The sequence below is a fragment of the Labrus bergylta genome, chromosome 24 (assembly GCF_963930695.1).
Source record: "Labrus bergylta chromosome 24, fLabBer1.1, whole genome shotgun sequence".
Taxonomy (NCBI): domain Eukaryota; kingdom Metazoa; phylum Chordata; class Actinopteri; order Labriformes; family Labridae; genus Labrus; species Labrus bergylta.
Window position 1 is genome coordinate 8,904,253 of NC_089218.1, and position 19,941 is coordinate 8,924,193.

Below are 19,941 nucleotides of genomic sequence, written 5' to 3' on the forward strand. Positions count from 1 at the left end.
CCCTGCCTGTCATCTGATCCCGTAACAGCATGGAGCTTCTCACAGGGGACGAAACAAAGTCAGTGGACACATTTAGTGCCAGTCAAAATGAAACCAGGGACACGCAGCCCTTATTTGTATAGCATATAAGTTATAATAAATTATGTTAAAGTGGTAAGCATTGTAAAAAGTCTCAATAAAGTCACTTAAGTCACTTACCATGTTATGCAAAATCCACTTTACCATGTTTTTTCTAAAACTAATATGTGTCCCTGGTCTTTCAACAAACCCCCCCAATTGTCGTAAAGGTCCATCCTCTCCGTCTTTTTCCAACACTTTTTAGTAAACGTGTGCTCAAACAGGCCGTTTGGAGATTTTCCCTTCATGACATCATAAAGCGCAGTAGCACCTCCCCCAGGTGGGTGACACTCCCACAGCTAGGTGTTTGTTCTGCCCTCTGAGTCTGCCTTCTCGCCGGAAACAATAGAGCATGGAGCGAGAAGGCCCTAGCCACATCCCCTTCGAGAGAGGGGGCGTGGTCAGACACTGCTCATTTACATATTTAAAGGTACAGACTCAGAAACAGCCTGTTCTGAGCAGGGCTGAAATAGAGGGGTTTATAGACATGACAAATACAGGATCAGAGTGGATTTAGAACAAGAGACTTCACACACATGTTTTAGGGAGCTCTGAGACTTATTTAAACTGGTTGAATTTTTTTTTTTATATGTGACCTTTAATATGTTATTGTTAAAAAAATTATGAGGGTGGGTAGCTTAAGTGATTAGTGGGTGTGCCCCATGTGCGGAGGCTATAGTCCTCTAAGTGGGCAGCTCAGGTTCGAATCTGACCTGTAGCTCCTTTCCAGCATTAAATTCCCTCTCTCTCTCCCTCTCTCTCTCCCTGATGTCTGACTCTATCTACAGTCCTATCTTTAAATAAAGGCATACAAAATTGAAGATTTAGAAGAATATCATGGTAATATTATGGCACGAAATATCTCTACTACAGCCTTTCTCTTCAAAAAACACAATTATTGCAGTTTATAATGTAAAATCAGAATTCCATGTTCTTTAATTTGCATTAATATCCCTGCAGAGGCCTGCTGTAAGATATCACATCATACAACTCATTACATTTTTTAATCAGAAGGCCATTTGTTACGTTTTTCCTGTTTCTTTTTAAATAATACGTAATGGATTACTTAGATTATCCCCCTTCTCTGTGAGCCATTCCCATCAAACCGGAATTTGGACTCACACAGGGACCCATTTCACAAAGCACAAAGACACAATTCCCATCTACATGTCACACTCCTATCAATGCAGATCTCCCGCTCAGCTCTGTAATGTCTCTAATTGAATGTTTTATCTGCAGATTTCTGTACAGGAACGGGAACAGAGTGACGTTCATTAGTATTCTCAAGGCTGCTCTGCGTTGTGCTGCCACCCAGTGAGGCTGTCTGTGCTGCTGTGTGTGTGTGTGTGTGTGTGTGTGTGAGACAGAGACTAATCCCTGAGCTCACATAAATGTTTTTATGTATCTCGTGTTGGATAATATACGGCACTGACTGAACGCTGGTAAAATAAATCCCCCTCTAGTGTATATTACTGGATATATTCTTGATATGAGCCTGAGAAGCAGTAAATGTGACAACAAATTGAGTTGATAAAAGTCTTTTATTAAACATATATATATGACATTTGATATGCTTGATAATTGAGTCTTAAAATTGTAAACCCTCAAAGTCTTTTAGGGACTGTAAGAAAATTATTTGGCTTGACAGAAGTGCTGAATCATAACACACTACATTTCCTCTATTCTGACACCCTGCAAATACTTGCCCAACAGCCCCTTGACTCACTTTTTTCTTTTTAAAGTCATAACTTGGCCTTAAGTCGTTTTTCTGTCCCTTTTCTTGAATGCCCGATCTCCTGAGTATACTTTTTGAGAAAAACCCAAATGTTGTTTTACGTCCCTGAACAGCTTTATGATTCATGCAGTCTGAGAGGAAAAAGGCTGGGGGAAAAAAAACAAGTAATTCCACCAAAATTCCCCTAGAGGGCAGCAGAGGACACAGAATAAACCTTCTCTTTGGCACTGTGGGAATATATGAAGCAGCATTCTGGTCCCTTTGCCATCTCTGCTGCCAGAGCAGTGGGGTTATTTTGCTAATCGAGACAGTTTATGATCTAAAATCCCCCTTACACGCATCACATATCTGAACCTCTTTGTCCTCCAGGATTTATTTTTTGAGCTGGTTTTATATTTTCACATCAGTTCACAGAGAGCAGACGAGGTTGGGACACTGGCTTGTAAAAATGAGCGGCCCTGAAAATGGTATATAGCTGGAGCTATCCTGTTCACTGCAGCCCTATTAGAGTGGCATCATCAAAGTTTATCGGCTGTGCTTTTTTGTGGTGGGTATTTGCAGAGGCTGAACCTGCTGGCACCAGGTTCAACTTTCTCTTACTGTAAGTCAGCATATTCAATACTCATATTTTTGAATGAAGAGTACTTTTAAAAGTTAGTACACTTGATGTGTCTACTTTGACCTGAAAATCTAAACTGTTTTCTGTTTTTACTGTTTTGTCTTTACTGTTTTCTAGCTTTTGCAATACAACAGGAAGTATTTCCTCTAAATTGGGAATGAATGTGCTTTAATGGAAACCAATGGGCTAAAACGCGTGCATGGAAATTCAGCTGTGATCAGTGTATCATAAGAAAGAGCGGATTTCTGTGTTTCTTCTAAAGCCCACAGGTAGCAATTCACACTCCTCACCTCCCAGCAGGAAACCAAAACAAAATCTGCTCCTGACAGGTGCATTGACAGCAGCACTGCCGCCAAATAACCAATCAGATGAGGTGATAAGTGAGGTGGGCGGACTTCCAAAAAAAAAGAGAAGACAAAACGCTCCTAATCTTTTTGGATGGCCGATTTAATTCGCTCAAGGAGGTGTCAGTCACGCTACGGAGGCGTGTTTAAAACCCCTCCAACGTCCCAGCGCACACACGCGCGCACTCAACACCCCCCCCACCACCACCACCACCACCACCCCCCTCCTCCTCTTCCCCCCCCCCAAGCCACCGGCGCTATGGCAGTGTGAGGAGTAAATGGCTCAGAGTATCCGTGGCGGAAAGCGACCTAAACACTGGTCTGGGAACTGATAAACAAACAACAACAGAGGAAAAAAAGCGCGGCGCGTAAAAGCTCTCCACGGCGCACGGAAACTGTGCCAGCGCTCTCCAAGAAGCCAAGAAGACTCTGACGTTATTTTTTTTTTCTTCTTTTGGTTGTTAATTTTTGTGTGTTTGTGTGTGGAACAACGAGGATATCTTAATTGGACATGTGAGTTACGGGAGTTATCAAGACGAGCAGCCCTTTTCCAAGATGAAGTTCCTCGCCTGCGTCCTCGTCACTTTGGCGGTGATTCGATCGAGTGCAGCACAGTCAGGTGAGTGCTTTGTTGGACGTCTTTGCTCCTGGGTCTTTCGGTCAGGTCAGACGCAAATCTTGCTCCAAACTCCCCTCAAGAAGCCGCCAGATTAAGGCAAACAAAGCTTCACAATCGAAGCTACATTTACTCCACGAGTTTGCTTCATGGCGATAAAACTGCGCCACACTGAAACACCTGTGCTGTACAGTAAGCGCTTCATCACTGACACAAACTTAACACAACTTCATATCCAAACACGCTGCTTGTGATTTGAATAATCGCAGACACACACACACCTGCAGCACAGATTCAGCGGAGGAAAAGCTCTGCGTAAAAATCTCAAACTCCCCTCCTTTTTTTTTTTTTTTACACCACTTTCTTTGATGTTTAAGCCCATCCGAGATCGGAAACGACACATTTTAAAGCGCGTAATCCACTTTGCTTGTGTGCCTGATTTCGCTAAAAAAAAAAAAAATGTCCACAAAGGCAAACCTCGGCTTAGAAATCTTTTTAAATTCACTGAAAGACTCTCGATTCTCTCATGATAGCGCCGCTCCTCACTCTGCCGTTTCATATTGTACTCTAAATATGAATGAATGAATGCACCATCCTTTTAATTTAAATCCCTTAAGGGGGCATTGACAGAGCGAGGACCGCGGCTATTTGTGCAGATTTATTTGAGTTTATCTCGCTTGCACCAGTGGCACAGTTTGCACCCCTTACTGTCTTTGAATAATTTAGATGTAGCAGATATACTGAGGGCTATACAGGCGGTGGGAGGAATAAAAAAAAACAACAACTCGCTTTCATCATTAGGACCCCTGTGGTGTCAATCCCAGGACGAAAATCACTTTAATGTGCCTGCAGTCATCCCATAAACACGTGTGATGTGTCCCTGCTACTCAAGAGCCAATTAATTTGGAAGTTAATGATATTTTTTATTTGCGTCTTTACCTGTGTTGTATTTTTCCTTGGGCACCCCTGCAGGATGTTTGCAGACAGTTATGCTGTGATGCTGCAACATGTTACGATAAAGCCTGCAACACTTGCTGGGTGATATCTTGATCATGATGCTGCATATTTATCCTGGCAAATAATGGCAGTGTGAGTGAGGCTTTTGAAGTTCCGCTGATGAACTTTTTTCAGTGGAGCTTTTGTTCTCAGACGTCCTGATGGATGTGGAGTGTAATGTGCTTAAGCACTACTTGATGCCAGAATCTTGCTTCTTAATTGATCTTTTGAAGATTTTGCAAATAATGCAGAAGTAGGGAACAGATAACAGAAAGTGGAAACACTGAAGAGTGGATGTTTGGAGGCGAATTCTGGCAATCGCCCGTCCTCTAGGAGTCCCAAATAGGACTTCAGGACGCCTTTCTCCCCCTCCACCAAGGAGAGGTTTGAGATTTGGCGCAAACTCTGGTGGTTTGTGGTTCCCAGGCAGAGCTGGACAAACACACGCTCACCCTCCCCGCTGAATGTGCTGTGGATCTTGGATGGAAGGCGCCGAATGCCGCCTTTTTAAACAGGAGTGGATGGGTGCAATTGGTGTCACTTCATATGAATGGGGAAGAAAGAGCGGCACCCTCCTTGTTTTTTTATTTATTCTCTATGCATACACTTCCAATCCAAGATATTTGTGATGCAAATTCAGCCCAAGAATCTCAGCAATGCCTCTTGGGAAGTTCATTGTGTGTGTGTGGGTGTCAGTGGGTGTAAAGTGTGGAGATACTTGCGTGCTGTCCGTCTACTATTCTGCTCCCTTTCCCATAATCTCCCTGTCCTTATTGTGGTTTTAAAAATGTCATACCCAGTGCAATAAATCAGTCCCATTTAAAGCAGGTATCAGGTTGGAGTATGTCAAGGCTAGATATGTTCACTCCACTGCTGTTTAACATAGTGATAGAATCTGTCAGTGAGCTCCTGCAGCAAGACAAATGTCTGCACAATTCCTGCCAGTCAGCTGGTAAACACTAAACTGTGCGTTTGATGCACAGTACAGACACGTGTGTGCCAGAAATGGAGGTGTTCACACTGCCAGCGACTTGATTGATGTTTTGCTCCAGTCTGAAAGATTGTTGGCAGTGTGGTAGGATCATGGTGGATTAGTGTACAGGCTTAGCATTCTGTGGGATCATAAATCTTAACATTGATACCAAATTAAAACAAAGACCAGATCTTATTCAGAATTCAGAATTGACCCGAGTGATGCTCGTTCATTGATAGATAAGATCCAAGCTAATATCGCAAGTGATTGATCAATCCTGGCCTAAGGCATGAGAAATTTTTAACTTAGCAAATTTCCCTGATCATTCAAGTCTTAATGAATTTAATTGAAGTCTCTGACTTGGTGGTTTTATCGCCTCCAGCTACATATTAATCTTGCATTAATTCTCTCAATTTTTGGTTATGGAAATGGGAAAGATATATATGTGTTAAAGTTTTTCACAGGAAGGGGCAATGCATTCAAATAGCTTGTTGCATTCGACCTCACCAATCTGCAGAATAATCATTCATTAATGGCACTCATTTTCAAAAAGTGGACGTTAAATTGCAAAACGTTTATCCAAACCTTTAACTTATGGGAAATTCTGTTAATGTCCAGACCGGAATATTAAAATGATTGAATGACGAGCCAAAATGCTGACTCTGCACTGTGCTCTTTGATTGTGAAATACTGCTAGACATACATGAAGATACTTCTGGAGCGCCGCTAGGGTGAGGACAATAGTGATTTATCAAAACAGACACGTTTCATTTTGAGTTTTTGTTAGTCATCAAGGCCCCTTAAGAACTGGAAACTATTGACAATGCAGTAAGTAAAGTTAACAGTTTTTTTAACAGATTCATTTTTAATGAACTGTGCCCACCTTTGCCAACCTGTAGGCTATAGCGACAAGTTTTTTTAGTCTTAGAAGAGTTGCCTTGCAGTAGAGTCATGATTGCTTGGTTGTGGACAGTCCAATTGGTGAGCAAAATATGGACATGCTTTAACAGTAATGCAGTCCCAAAGTCCTTGGGCTACCATCCATTTGGCAAATCCATTTGCATGGCTTTGCCTGGTTATCCCTTATAACCCACCAAATATTACCCATTTCCCAAAAAGCTACGTCGTCACCAGATGACAGGCGATGAGTTCTGAAATTGCATACTTGTCATTCGTCAATTGCGAATTTGGAACAGGGTAAATTTGGAGGTTTTTCCTGAAAAGGGATTATTCCAGAATCCAATTGGTTTCCACTAATTATCAGTTGATGTGCTGCTGATGACTCGAGGAATCTTCAAAGCTCTAGAGGTCACTGCTCCAATACTTGTCATTTTCGGTCGCAGCGAGCGCTCACTGGTCCGGAATTCTTTGATTCCATCTTCGTCCTTTAGAGAGAGCATGTGGGACGTCTACCAGAAAGGTCTGGAAACCCTTGTATGATTGGTCAAAATACTTTTTTCTGTAATGTAGAAAGTTCTACAGTCATGTCTTAAAATCCAGCTGTCTTCCAGTCCGTTGATTTGCTTTGAATGTCTTGAAAAGAACTCTGCAAAAGGCCAAATCAAAGGAATTCACTTGAATAACTGATTCCTCCGCAGAGCTTGCCGGGGTGAATCTTTGATATTTAACTCTGCCGGATTGGGATCCTCCTCCCTGTTTTTTTTTTTTTTGATTCCGGCTAAAAAGACAGTCCTGGTGAACCATTTTTTAAAAAATGAATCTCACACCAGTAATTTCATCATCCTCTATGAAGCTTGTCTTGTTTATCTGCTTGTCCAAAGAAATGCCTGAAACCTTTCAATTGCCCCCCAGCTCCTGAATGTGTATGGCCACTGCTGCAGCATTTTGCACGTGCATGTGTGTGTTTGGGTGACATTTAAAGACGTGCTCTCCTGCGAAATGGCTGGGGGGTGCGGTGGTGGTGGTGGTGGGGGGGCGGGGGGGGTTGTTGGGGGACCCGCTGAATGCCAGTATCAAATTACTGGGCGTCTGTCAGCTGGCACACATGGCGCTGGCCGAGGCTTTGTAGAAGACTGACGGAAATGAGAATTTATTACAAGCTAATTAAGCTTTTTTTTTTTTTGATACCATCAGTCTAGACCGCGAGGCCTTTATTTGACAGCATGAGAGATGAGAGGGGTGAAGGAATTCAATCTTGCTTTAAATTAGTCAACACTGCTATCATAACTTGATATCTGCCAGGCTTAACCCGTGCCAGGTATGTGCAAGGTGCTGGGCGAATGCAAAGGCATCATTGATGGACAAGAACTATCAGGATCTGAGTGGGGTATCTGTGCATTTGTTGGTGTCTTCTGGGGGGAATAAAACACTTCTGTTTGCACAAAAGAATAAGAATTGCAGTTCAGTGAGGGCGGCATTGAGGTGTGGGCTCTTATTTGCTCCCTTTGTCACAACTGGACAGTCTCTTGGGCCGCGAGGGAAGCCTTACAAATGGCTATGTGATGCGTGGGGGTGATGGAACGCTTTCCCAAGGCCTGATCTTGCAGTGCACTACCTCCGGTTGGTACTCGCCGTCTGAATCAGCACTCTGATAATCATCTACTAGGGCCCGAACAAAGATGATGCTGTTCTTTCTCCGTTTTTTTTTTTTTTTTTTGTCTTCTCTTCTCACGCTTTTTGAGCAAACAGCGATCCCAACCGACGACGTCACGAGGCCTGTGCGCTGACATTTTTCTTTACCCCCCGGCTGTACAGAGGGGCTTCTGTTCTTGCAAGTTTTGTGAAACCACCCAAATATTTACATGCGGTATAAGAACCGCACAGCATGGGAAGGAAAACATCCAAGGCTTTGTTGGCCTCTGTAATCATCCCCATGCTTGCTTCTTGGTCCGTCGTCGTCGTCGTCGTCTCTGGCGCTGTTTGTGTGCTTGGCAGGACGGACTTTTTGAACCCCCCCCCCCCTTCCCTCCCCATCTCCCACTCCCTCTTGTGCCTTTGCTGCCTAATGATGAGCAGGGTTTGGCTTTGGTAGCGGCGAGGCGTCCAGTGCCAACTCCTAGTGCGAGTTAGATTGGCCGGTCGGAAGGCTGGAAGCCTGGCACAGATGTCCTCTTTCAGGAGGAGGACTGAGATCTCACTCCCACACGGAAAACACAGTTCCACGCTCAGGGTTTTACTTAAAGCACCCCAACAGGCGCTCGTTTAATTCGTCTTTGCATGCTGATTCCGCTGAAGTCTTTATTTACGTCCAGCGTGCACGCGCGGTCATGCAACTTTAAGGGGGGAAAGTTCAGCGGAAACTTGTTTATAATTAAGTGTTAGGCGGCTTCACATTGTTCATCCTTCTTTGCTTCAAGCACACGTCTTGCTTCCACTCTTTTTATTTCCTCTTGCACACACACACACACACACACACACACACACACACACACACACACACACACACACACACACACACACACGGTATTAGCGAGGCATAGCCCAGGAAAAGAAAGGACAGGAAAGACAGAGGAACCTTTTTTTTTTTTTTTTTCCTCCTCTACTGTTTCTTCTAGACCACTGGAGGGTTTGTTTCGGCCCGCCACTTGTAATTCCACTCAGAGACAAATGCCTCCATCCTGCGTCTGAGGGGCTTCCTAAACACACACACACAAACACAAACACACACACACACACACACAAACACACATTTTAAGAGTTGCCTCACACCACTTCAGAGTTTCTCCTCTGGTATAAGAACCCTTCTTTTATTTCATTAGCTCTCTTCCACCTCCTTTCCTCCACCTTTGTCATCTCTTTTCCTTCAGTCCATCCGTTTCTTTATCTCCTCTCTCCCCCACACACACCTCGCCTCCCTCCCTGTTCACATCCGTTAACATCCCCACTCTGTTTTACCTCCCGTCTCTGCTTCATCTTTCACTGCCTCTGCTCTTCTCCCCCTCCTTCTTTTTAACAGCTTTTTATTTCCCTCTGTCTCTCTCTCTCTTCCTCACACACACTCCTCCCTCAGTCTTTCATTAGTGTGTGTGTGTGTGTGTGTGTGTGTGTGTGTGTGTGTGTGTGTGTGTGTGTGTGTGAGGCTGTCACTGTGCACGCAGGGAGAATAGAAAACATCTCATTTTTCCCCCTTTAATTACAACACCCAATTTGTTTCACGGACAACATGCTGTCGGCAGCGTCTTACACCAATCAAGCTGTCATTTACATGCTTACACAGACAAATGTGGTCCTTCTGTGTGTGTGGACTTGGACGCTTTGGAGTTGTAAACCCTTCAGAGGGTCCTCTTGTTAACTTGTTGAATTCTCAGATATTGACGAGAAGCGACCAAAGAAATCCTCGTGCCTGTGATTGTTTGTCGTGTTTTTTTGCACATCCAAAGATGTATTCCAATTCATCTTCAATTCAATGACTTCATATTGATGTTTTTAACCATAAAGCTTTGAAGTTGCATCAAAAAAACTAAATAAAAACAGCAGATTTAAGAAAATGAATATTTCTGTTAATCCTCATAAAACTGGAGTTAATTAATTACTGGTTGACATTAACATTTTAATGACTTAATGTGCTTTAATCCTTTGATTTAGGATGACTAAATTATGGAAAACGTTATTGCACTTGGTGACTTTATCTTCAGAGGCTGAGATAATGCTCCACTTTCATACTGTGGGCATTTGAACAACAGTTACTTTGAACTCTCAACCTCAATCGCAGCTGCCCTTTCAAAGTTTGTGTGATCAGCAGCTGACCGTGACGCTGCAATAATCGAACAGATTGTACAGTTTTTCTTCCAACATTTATCATGTAGACAACCCTCCTCAGTGAACTACAGTCTGTAATTATAATCATAGGACAACTCATTAGAAAGTCAGAAAAAACTAGGACCATCCAATGACTCAGAATCAGCCAGTGGATACGACCATTTGTGGACCACTTGGTTCAACAAAACATTTGACAAATGACTGTAAAATTGAAAGGGCTGAGAGGAACACCAAACAACAGGGGCGCATCCAAGAGCCCGCCCACCTTTAACATCTGGCCGGCCACCAGAGGGGCCCCCCCCTAAAATCATAAACTATGATTGGCAATGTTATTGTGTTGCCACTCTTTTGTGTTCCTTGCTATTTAAAGAAAAATAAGAACACAGTAGAGGAGTTGGAAAACGGAAGTGAATTGTGTGTTAGCCTAACATACTTAACTCCGCCCCTGCATTAGTCGTTGGCCCACCCCGGTCTGAAACGTTTGTGTCTGCGCTGCCAAGCAACGTTAAGTAAATATGGCCATTGTCTAGCTTTTCCTAAAGAAGCATTTTGTTTGACATCTTGCAAAACAAGCTGAGAAAGCAGTTAGACTAAAACAGAAAAGAAAGGCTCTCATCCCCCAAACCAAAGCTATTAGCTTAAAGATGCTATAAAGTGCTGCGACTGCTAGTTAGCTTTCCGGAAAGTGGATTTTTTTACAATCTTGCAATTGCACTTTTTTTTTTGCACACAGCCTAGTCATTGCACCCATTTTATTTTTTATCAGAAAATATGAATTTGTGCAGCTGTTTGCTCAAGCTGTTTGCTGTTTGATTTGAAGTTGCTAGCATTTGGATTAGCGTCAGGGGAAGAGTTGCAGTTCTGATTTGAGAGGTTTATTAGCTTTGTGGGACATAACTGTTTGTGTGCATATGCATCCGTTTCCAATGTGTGCTTGTGTAAACAAGTGTTGGCTATGATTTATACTTGCAGCTATGTGCTCAGGCGCGGGGCCAACGCAGGAAGTGGGACGGCGTTCAGCCCCCCTTTGATTGGCAGAGCTTCCTTGGCGAAGCGGGATCAAGTGCCATCGACTCGAGTCTTTCACAGCGAAATCTGGGACCTTTTTTTTTTTTTTTTTTTTTTTTACTCCTCTCTCTTTTTGTTCCTTTGCCTCCTTTCTCTTGCTTCCTCTTGCTTTCTGTTCTGCCTCTCAGCGCGGCACAATGGAGGGCATTAGAATCACAATAGAGTTTTTTTCTTCTTCTTCTTCCCATAACCTTGACAGAGCTTTACGTTTTAATGAAAGTCTGTGAAAGGAGAAATGATCACCGGCCTGTAATCCCTCATCTGTGCGCGTGTCGATCCGGCAACTCAAACAAGACCTGTAGATTTCTGCCTGTAGCTTTGTTCCATTGTCTCTCTCTCTCTCTCTCTCTCTCTCTCTTGTGAAGTTGCTACACACTCATACACACACACACACACACACACACACACACACACACACACACACACACACACACCTTTACTTACTCACTCATGTGTCTCCCAGTTGCATCTTAGGGGAGTCGAGAAAAAGTCGTGCTATTTTGGGTGGATTTCATTCTCTCTCGGTGTGTGTTTCTCTGTCAGCGTTTGTGTGTTTGTGTGTGTGTGTGTGTGTGTGTATGTGTGTTTAGTCAAGGCCGCCTGGTGTATTGTGTGTGAACTAATCCCTGTTAAGATATTCACGGCAGCTAATCTGTTTAATTACACTACAAATTAAGGATATTTACTGTTCCAAGACTTTTATGCGACACCAGCCTTAATCAGGGCCTTAATCTGTGTGTGTGTGTTGTGTGTGTGTGTGTGTGTGTGTGTGTGTGTGTGTGTGTGTGTGTGTGTGTGTGTGTGTGTGTGTGTGTGTGTATGTGTGTGTAATTGATACTCTGTATGCCTAAGCATGTGCGCCGTTGTGTCTATCAGGCTATTTGTGCCAGAGTCTCTCTGTATCTCTCTCTGCTTTAATTCTCTCTCTGAATATTTGCCCACGTTATTTAAAAAAAAAAAAAAAAAAAAAAAACAGCGAGCAGAGAAAACAAGAGATTATTGTGTTGTTCCAGTTGTCATCGTGGCAGAAAGAAAGAGCGTCGATGGCGAGGATTAAAATATAATATCAGGGGAGGTTTCGCTGAAGTATTTCAAGGACACAAACACTGAGCCACAGGAGCATCACTCACTGTGACTCGGAGTCATGTTCCGCTAATACGACAAGATTAGAACTGTGTTCAAACATGGAGACACGCTGTGTTCTCTGTCGAGGGCGACGTAACGACAGCGCACACTCCTGTGACTTAAGTGTGTGTTGGTGCATACATACAGGAAAGCATGCACAGTATGCACATGAATCCAAAGTTAATGCAACGCCTGTAAAGTCTCCACATTACGTCCTGCCTCATGAGGTTATTAGTGCGCGTTTATTGCTGCCCAGATGAGTAAAAAGCCCCAAAATAAGTCTGAAAATAAGCAAAAACAAGAAAGCTTGTCTTATGTACGGAAGCCCTAAGCGGACATGCATCCATTCATTTTATTAAGTCAGTGTTCCAGCACCTGCAAACAGATGAAACGGGGGTTTGCCCGTTTGTATGTGTAGAATTTTGCACCTATTTGTTCCTGTTACAGCTCATTGCAAGTCCATGTGTACTGTATAAGTTGGAGGTTGTGCGTGCGTGCGTGCGTGCGTGCGTGCGTGCGTGCGTGCGTGCGTGCGTGTTCAGATGGGGCACGTTGTCCTTTTTAAACGGCCCCCCCTTCTGTGACGCTGACCTGTAATAAATGAGTGGGCGCGAGGAAGTGGCAGCCGTGACAGCTGACCGGGGAGGGAGGGAATAGAACGAGAGAGAGAGAGAAAAGGTGGAGGTGTGTGTGTGTGTGTGTGTGTGTGTGTGTGTGTGTGTGTGTGTGTGTGTGTGTGTGTGTGTGTGTGTGTGTGTGTGTGTGTGTGTGTGTGTGTGTGTGTGTGTGTGTGTGTGTGTGTGTGTGTGTGTGTGTGTGTGTGTGTGTGTGTGTGTGTGTGTGTGTGTGTGTGTGTGTGTGTGTGACCGAGGTAAAAGAGATGGAAAGTCTCTGAGAATAGATAAGAAGGGAGCATGAGAGGATGTGGGGGAGACAATGGAGAGGAGGAGGAGGAGGAGGAAGGGGGATTGCAGGTGGGTTGGCGTTGAACAACACCTTGACCAGAGGTTGAGACACTTCCTGTGCTTCTTCTTATCCTCATTACCCCCACTTTTTTCCTCTCCGGAGTCACCTTGCAGTCCTAAAAGAAATATGGCCGCTCCTTGGGCTGCTTTAAAGCTACATAAAACTTGTAGAGGAGAAAAACCTTGGCCAAGCTTTTGCTGTTACTGTGTGTGTGTGTGTGTGTGTGTGTGAGTGTGTGTGTGTGAGTCACCTTCATTGGCAAGAAAAATGAGGGAACGCTGCAAAAGAGTGCACTTATAAGAATCTGTTTGTGCATTTCTATGGTTTTGAGCGTCGGTTCATTAATTTGTCTGCAGCTGAGAGGCAAAAACACACACTGACGCGCGCACACACACACACACACACACACCTGAGTGCTCCCCTGTGTTGTACCTTTACCAGTTGCTCCGCGGCAAAAAAAAAAACACAACACTGTCGCTCTTGGCAAGGTGAAATCTACCTGGATGGAGGGTCGTTTGCAAGAGAACGAGGGCTAAAACAGGAGCGGTTGTCCGGATTCGGCTGAGAAAGGAAGGGACGACGTGTGTGTGTGTGTGTGTGTGTGTGTGTGTGTGTGTGTGTGTGTGTGTGTGTGTGTGTGTGTGTGTGTGTGTGTGTGTGTGTGTGTGTGTGTGTGTGTGTGTGTGTGTGTGTGTGTGTGTGTGTGTGTGTGTGTGTGTGTGTGTGTGTGTGTGTGTGTGTGTGTGTGTGTGTGTGTGTGTGTGTGAGAGAGAGAGGAAGTGTGTATCCAGCAGAGGTTAAGGTGGAGCAGTTGAGACAGTGTTGTTGTCTCTAAGGAGTACAGCTATCACTGCTGCTGAACGCTCCAATTAATCAAACTGGGGCCACACATGCATTCGGTTTGTGTGTGTGTGTGTGTGTGTGTGTGTGTGTGTGTGCAATTCAAGTATCTTTTGTGTAACCGTCGAGTGTGTGAAGATCTATATTTGCATCAGTGGGATGCATCATTACACACATGCACACATGCACACACACACACAGCCTTGTTTTGTCTTGTCTCCATGGATAATGCTAATGGGGTCACGTGTTGCTTTTACCTGCAGACAAGCAAAACGACAAAGAACAAATACTGTGTGTGTGTGTGTGTGTGTGTGTTTGTTTTTTCCTTGTGTTCAGTGACAACCGGTTAAACACACGTCTACAAACTGTTCACTGTCGCAGTAACATATTCATACTGAATCTATCTACAACATTCTCTCACTCTTATTATTCCTAAAATATGGGATCATGCTGAGTTCTACAAGAACTTCAAGACCCCGTTCTCCACCAAGCGGTCCGGTTTGGTTCAGTACACTTCGGTTCTGTAAACCCTGATCTTGCTTGCGTCTCCGTAGTAAACCGTACCCTTACTTGACAGGGGGGAGTGTAACCCAAATTGCGTCCAATCAATGCACAGCAGTGAGTCTAGCTCCAGCCTTTAGAGTGGGATCGGTACGATTTGCACCCCAACAGATTGGTAGTAAAAAAACTATTGTCTCCATTATTTCTGTGAGCGGTCCAACTTTAGACATTAAATCATTTTCTGATTTGAAGCTGCGGTTGTGAAGCTTTGTCTTCTTCCTAAGCCGAGGCTCTCATTTTAGTTTTTTAACCCATCTAAAAAGAAGAAACAATACACAATTTCTGATGAAATACAACTAAGAAAAGCAGCAAATCCTGGAGCAGCAATCAGTGTACGTTTGACATTTCTACTTGAACACTGGCACAGTCAAAGCTCTTGTTTCGATAAAAGCAAATTGATTCTAATACTTGAAATGTTACTCCGTCTCAGGTTCATTCAAAGTCCATTGGATTCCAGAGCTGCTGCATGTATTCATGTGTTTTTTCCTGCAGATAAGCGCTGTGAGAAAATCCTAAGAGAGACAGTATGAAAGACGGACAGAGAGACATTCAGAAAAGCTGCAGATAAAATGCAGGGACAGATAGAGTCCGAGCACACGTGGTTCCATCGTCCGGCGGTGCAGACAGCGCTTCGCACCGTCACGCTGCTGCCCTCTGTGAGCCCCGTGTTCTGCTCGAAAATGAAATTCTCAAAAGGCTTTCACTCCCTTGAAATCATGTTTCAACCGCGGGGGCAGTGGGGCATACAAACGGGTTCACTCCAAAAACTCATTGTTGTGGCGTGTCATAGCTTTTGGTGCCGGATTATAGACTGCTTTTAGAGGTTTTTCCACTTGAGGAATTTCTGCAAATCCAATTAGGTAAAAAAAGAAAAATGAAGATCCTGCTCATCAGTGAGTGTTTGGAAAGCAGAGAGAGATGTGTGTCATTTGACGACATTCTTTGGGGGATTTCTCAAAGCGCTCTGTAACCCAGATCTCAGACACAATAAGTGAAGAACTGATGCAGCTCTTCTCCCTCTTATATCATTTTTTAACATAATCATCATTCCAAGTGGATAAAAGAACCTTTAGACTTTGGTCCTGGTTGATGTTGTGACAGTGGTTCCAATAAAAGCCATGAGGAACACCATAAAGAACAATATCTACACACCTACTAGCATCAATACCAATACAGTACTAGTATAAATCTTACCATCAATCCCTACACTAATATCGATAGTATTGGATTCCAGAATTGGTTTTGGCCTCCAATTCACCCAAAAGAGTAATAATGAGGTGATTTTTCAATAAAGAAATGTTTTTCATACTTGTTGGCTTCAACCCAAATCAAGGTATTGGAACTTTTCAACTGGGAGAACAATTGCTTATCATTTCTTGTACTTGGGACGATTTGATCAAACCGTTTGAATGGCTGACCCTGACACTTACTTCATAATTTGACTGGCCATTGAAGTATCACACCGTTAGAATTCATAAAAAAAAACATTCCAGATTTTGTTAGAAGTATTATTTCAACTCAATTTCAGAGACATCAGTATTCCCAGAGCGCGAGAACATTTCTATCACAGCCTCTTCACTCAGACTAAATGTCAGGGTTTTAACTGCGCTGGCAAGCTGGAAGTCGGTGCAAAAAAGTTTTTTCTTTTTCTTTTAAGTGAAGATAAGACGTTTAGAGCCCGAGTGAGAGAGTTGTTGTGGCGGCAGACGGAGAGTATGCACGCTCACCTTTCTACACACACCGTCAGGGTAAGCGACATGAAATATGGAGAGCGGGGAAAGATAGGCACTCTGTCCTACATGGGAACATATTAGATACGCGGACACTCACACATGCAGTCATATTTCATTTCCCATCATACGGGGGGGGGTTTCCATTTCCTTTCAGGGGACGCCATGTCTACCTGCAGGGCATGTGACATAAGCACACACACACACACACACACACACAGTGGACAGAAGGGGGAGATAACACAGAGAACAGACAGTTTGATGGTTGTTCTTCCACAGTGAATTACCAGAAAGAGGCAAGCAAGCAGAAAAAATCAGGAAAAAAAAAACAAGAGAAAAAGGCCGAGGTGAGAGAAAGGGAAACAGTTGCAGCCCTGTGGGCTACCCAGACAGAACGAGGAGGAAGTGTGGTTATTTGCCTTTTCTTCTTCTCCCACCATCTGCCTCTCCGATTCTCTCATTTACTTAATTAGAGCGCTGCGAATCAAGGCCGCTGCTCCCAAATGGCATCATTTGTGTGTGTGTGTGTGTGTGTGTGTGTTTGTGACTGGTGCAGATTGGCATGTGTGCACACACACCTCAGGCGCATATCTGTATGTGTGTGTTGGGAGTTTGCAGGGCTAACCTAAGGCGAGTCCTGTTCTGAGAACAGAGCAGGTTGTAGCACCCTCGTCCATGAAGAAAAACTGCAAAATGTGGTGACCTGTGTTTTGGCTCAAATGCGCTCCTGCTTTAAGATTTTAGGATTAATTATGTTACCTGCACTATACTTGAAATATCAGACCTGTTGCCAATATAAGATCAGATCGGTCCCATCTCTAGCGTTTATAGACTGTGCAGTTTACCGTCTTCCAACCTATTAAACCAAATCTTGTTTAATTTGCAGTATATAACATTTAGAGTGCTGAAAGACGTGTCCTTCCTCCACTCTTGTTAATTTTTTACAGTCTCATACTCGTAAGATCAGGTATTTTAAAGGTTCAATGTTGACACAAATCATCCTTAGCTGTTTTCTTTTCAAAGCGTTGACGCAGCGACGAGCGGAAAAATCCTTGAAAAAAAAAAAAACAACAACCCCAAAATGTACACGGCTGCACGACTCGTCATTCATTCATTTCAAAACGGATCTAATGAATTCCTATCAGAGCACTTAGCTGTGACTACAGTCAAGGTGACCCACTGCCTTTTAAATGAAAACTTAAATGAACAAAACTATGGACAGTTAAAGCAATGTGGAATGGTCCTGGAAATAAAGCCGCATTGCAGGTTTTTACAGCCTGTTTAATGCAGCTGTGGTTAGAGAAGAACATCCATCAAATCTGTGATAGAGGACACTGACTGGCTGATATCTGATATTTAATAAAAGGACAATGTCGGCTGGATAAAATGGCAAACCAATACGTCTAATCCTACATTTAGCACCTTTATATAACTGTGCGTGTGCTCCCTTTCCAGATAGTAGAGGAAGAAATGTAACCGACTCATTCAATACAAAGAAATATGATATTAACCCAATAACAATGGCTGACAAGATTCATGATTATTTTGTAAACGTGATGTATTTTTTTTCTTCTGATCAATATTGCAGATTGTGAACTTATTGTGAGTCTCAGTTTGGGGGTAAAACAGACAATTTACAACTGGAGTTGACAAACAGTTCTTGTTATTTCCTGCGACGTTCAAGTGATTTCTGAAGTAGAGAGCAGGAAGCAGACATAATCAGTTGTTTACTTAGATTCAAAAGGCCCCTCATTCCTCTTTCACCTGAGTGATACTTAGAGTATTTATTAAATTGTTTGTCTGAGTTGTAGTTTCTTATCACTGTGCATTTCTTTTTTCTGACATTATTGATGTTTTGCATCTCTTTATAGTTGATTTGTGTGATTTCTTTTTTTTTTTTAAAGGATGTCATTTGTGTCTCTTTGTAGTTGTTCTCATGGATTTGTTAGCTTGCTTCTTTGTAGTTTTTCTTTTTGTGTTTTCAGTTTTTTTTTTGCATGTCTGGAAGTTTGTTGTGTTTCACTGTAGTTTTTCTGTTTTTTTTTTTTTTTTTATAATAACCTCCGGCTAATGCTAACATTCACCTGAAGAGGAGGCTCTGTTGTTGGGGGGCCCTGGAGTCTCCTGGCCTGTGCCTGGTTGTTCAGTAATCCATGCATTTATCCACACAGGCTTTAGTGACAGCGTTCTGCATCAACTGGCATGAGATAAAAAAGACTGTTAGCTGTCACTCATATCTCCTTTCCTCCCTCCTCTTCTGATGGATATCAACTTCTGCATCTCTTTGTCTCATTTTCTCTGCCTGGAAGTTTTTGACTGGCATGAGAGCGATAGAAAGCGAGCGAGCGAGGGGGAGGGGAGAGTCAGCAGTGCCGAAAGCTGACACGGCATTCTAAGTTTGTAACCGTGCTGTGTTGCTGTTTCTCAGCGCGGCGCTTCCAGGGCTGAGCGCTCTTTGTTGTGCGACATCAAACATATAAGAAAAACCACATTCGCGCTCCTTGATTCCCCCAGCGAACAAGTTCAAGTCGGCACCTCCTTGAACCGTATACAAGCCACAGGAGACCGCATAAAACCCTCGTTCAAGGCAAATGGGGAAAAAAAAGGAAACAAGTCAAAGGCAATCCTTCCAGGGAAACATTATGAGGGTGTTAAATTTCTGCCACACATCCGAGCAGTTTAACATTTGAACTTAATGAAGGCCTTTTATCACCTCTGAGGGGCTGCCTTGGTGTGCTGTTTTCCATGCACATGTCCCCTCTGATTTATATTCCACCTTCGCGAGCTCACGTCCTGAGTTTTCTATCTGGAGCAAAGCGCTATCGCCGTCCTGAGAGAAGAAAGGGAGGAGGGAAGGGACGCGCTAACGAAGCTTTGTAAGGAGAGACGGTGATGCAAGGCCCCCAGTTTTATCAGTGGGAGGGCTGCGGTAATCGGCTATCTCGGCGAGGGAGGCGGCGGGGGGTCCCTAGTTATCGAGACAGCTTTGGAGCTTCACTAAGAACCTGCGACACAGAGGAAAAAGAGGAAAGATTATGTGTGTGTTTGTGTGAATGTGGAAACGCGGTATTAGCGAGGGATTCTCAAACTTCTTTTCATTCTGGTTTAAAAGTGATTGCTCCGCTGGGAGTAGAAATGAGGTAATTAATTATTTTGTCACGCAGTGTTTGCTCGCAGTAAGTCCGATTTCTTTGTTAAGAAATCAAAGTGAATGTTTCAGCAAAAAAAGCCCCTTTATCAAAATGGATTTAACACTTTAAGAGCTTTTACTAGAAGAGGAAAAAACTTTGCGCATTTGGTTAACTTATGAGGTTTGACTTGACAAATGAAATCTTAATTTCCGGTATGAATTTAACTATGGCCTATTTTCTCATTCATTGATCATTCATTTAATTTAGTAGATGTCAAACCAGCAGTCCATACACTGAAATGATTCCATTCATTTGTATGAAAGACAAAGAAGAACAAAACTTTCTTTTCTCATGATTAATTCAATCTCCACTTTTTCCCTCAGAACATGAATTATTCATTT

At 43.3% G+C, this 19,941-nt stretch overlaps 1 protein-coding gene across 2 annotated transcripts in view; it reads left to right on the forward strand.

Annotated features, from left to right (window-relative positions):
* Nucleotides 1-3,073: 3,073 nt before the first annotated feature.
* The window catches only part of LOC109984174 (receptor tyrosine-protein kinase erbB-4), a 222,756-nt gene continuing 205,888 nt past the window's right edge, over nt 3,074-19,941 (forward strand). For both annotated transcript variants that reach the window (XM_065951976.1, XM_065951978.1), the window contains exon 1: nt 3,074-3,434. In XM_065951976.1, the coding sequence (XP_065808048.1) occupies nt 3,371-3,434 (64 nt within the window). In that variant the 5' untranslated portion in view covers nt 3,074-3,370. The remainder of the gene's footprint in view (nt 3,435-19,941) is intronic.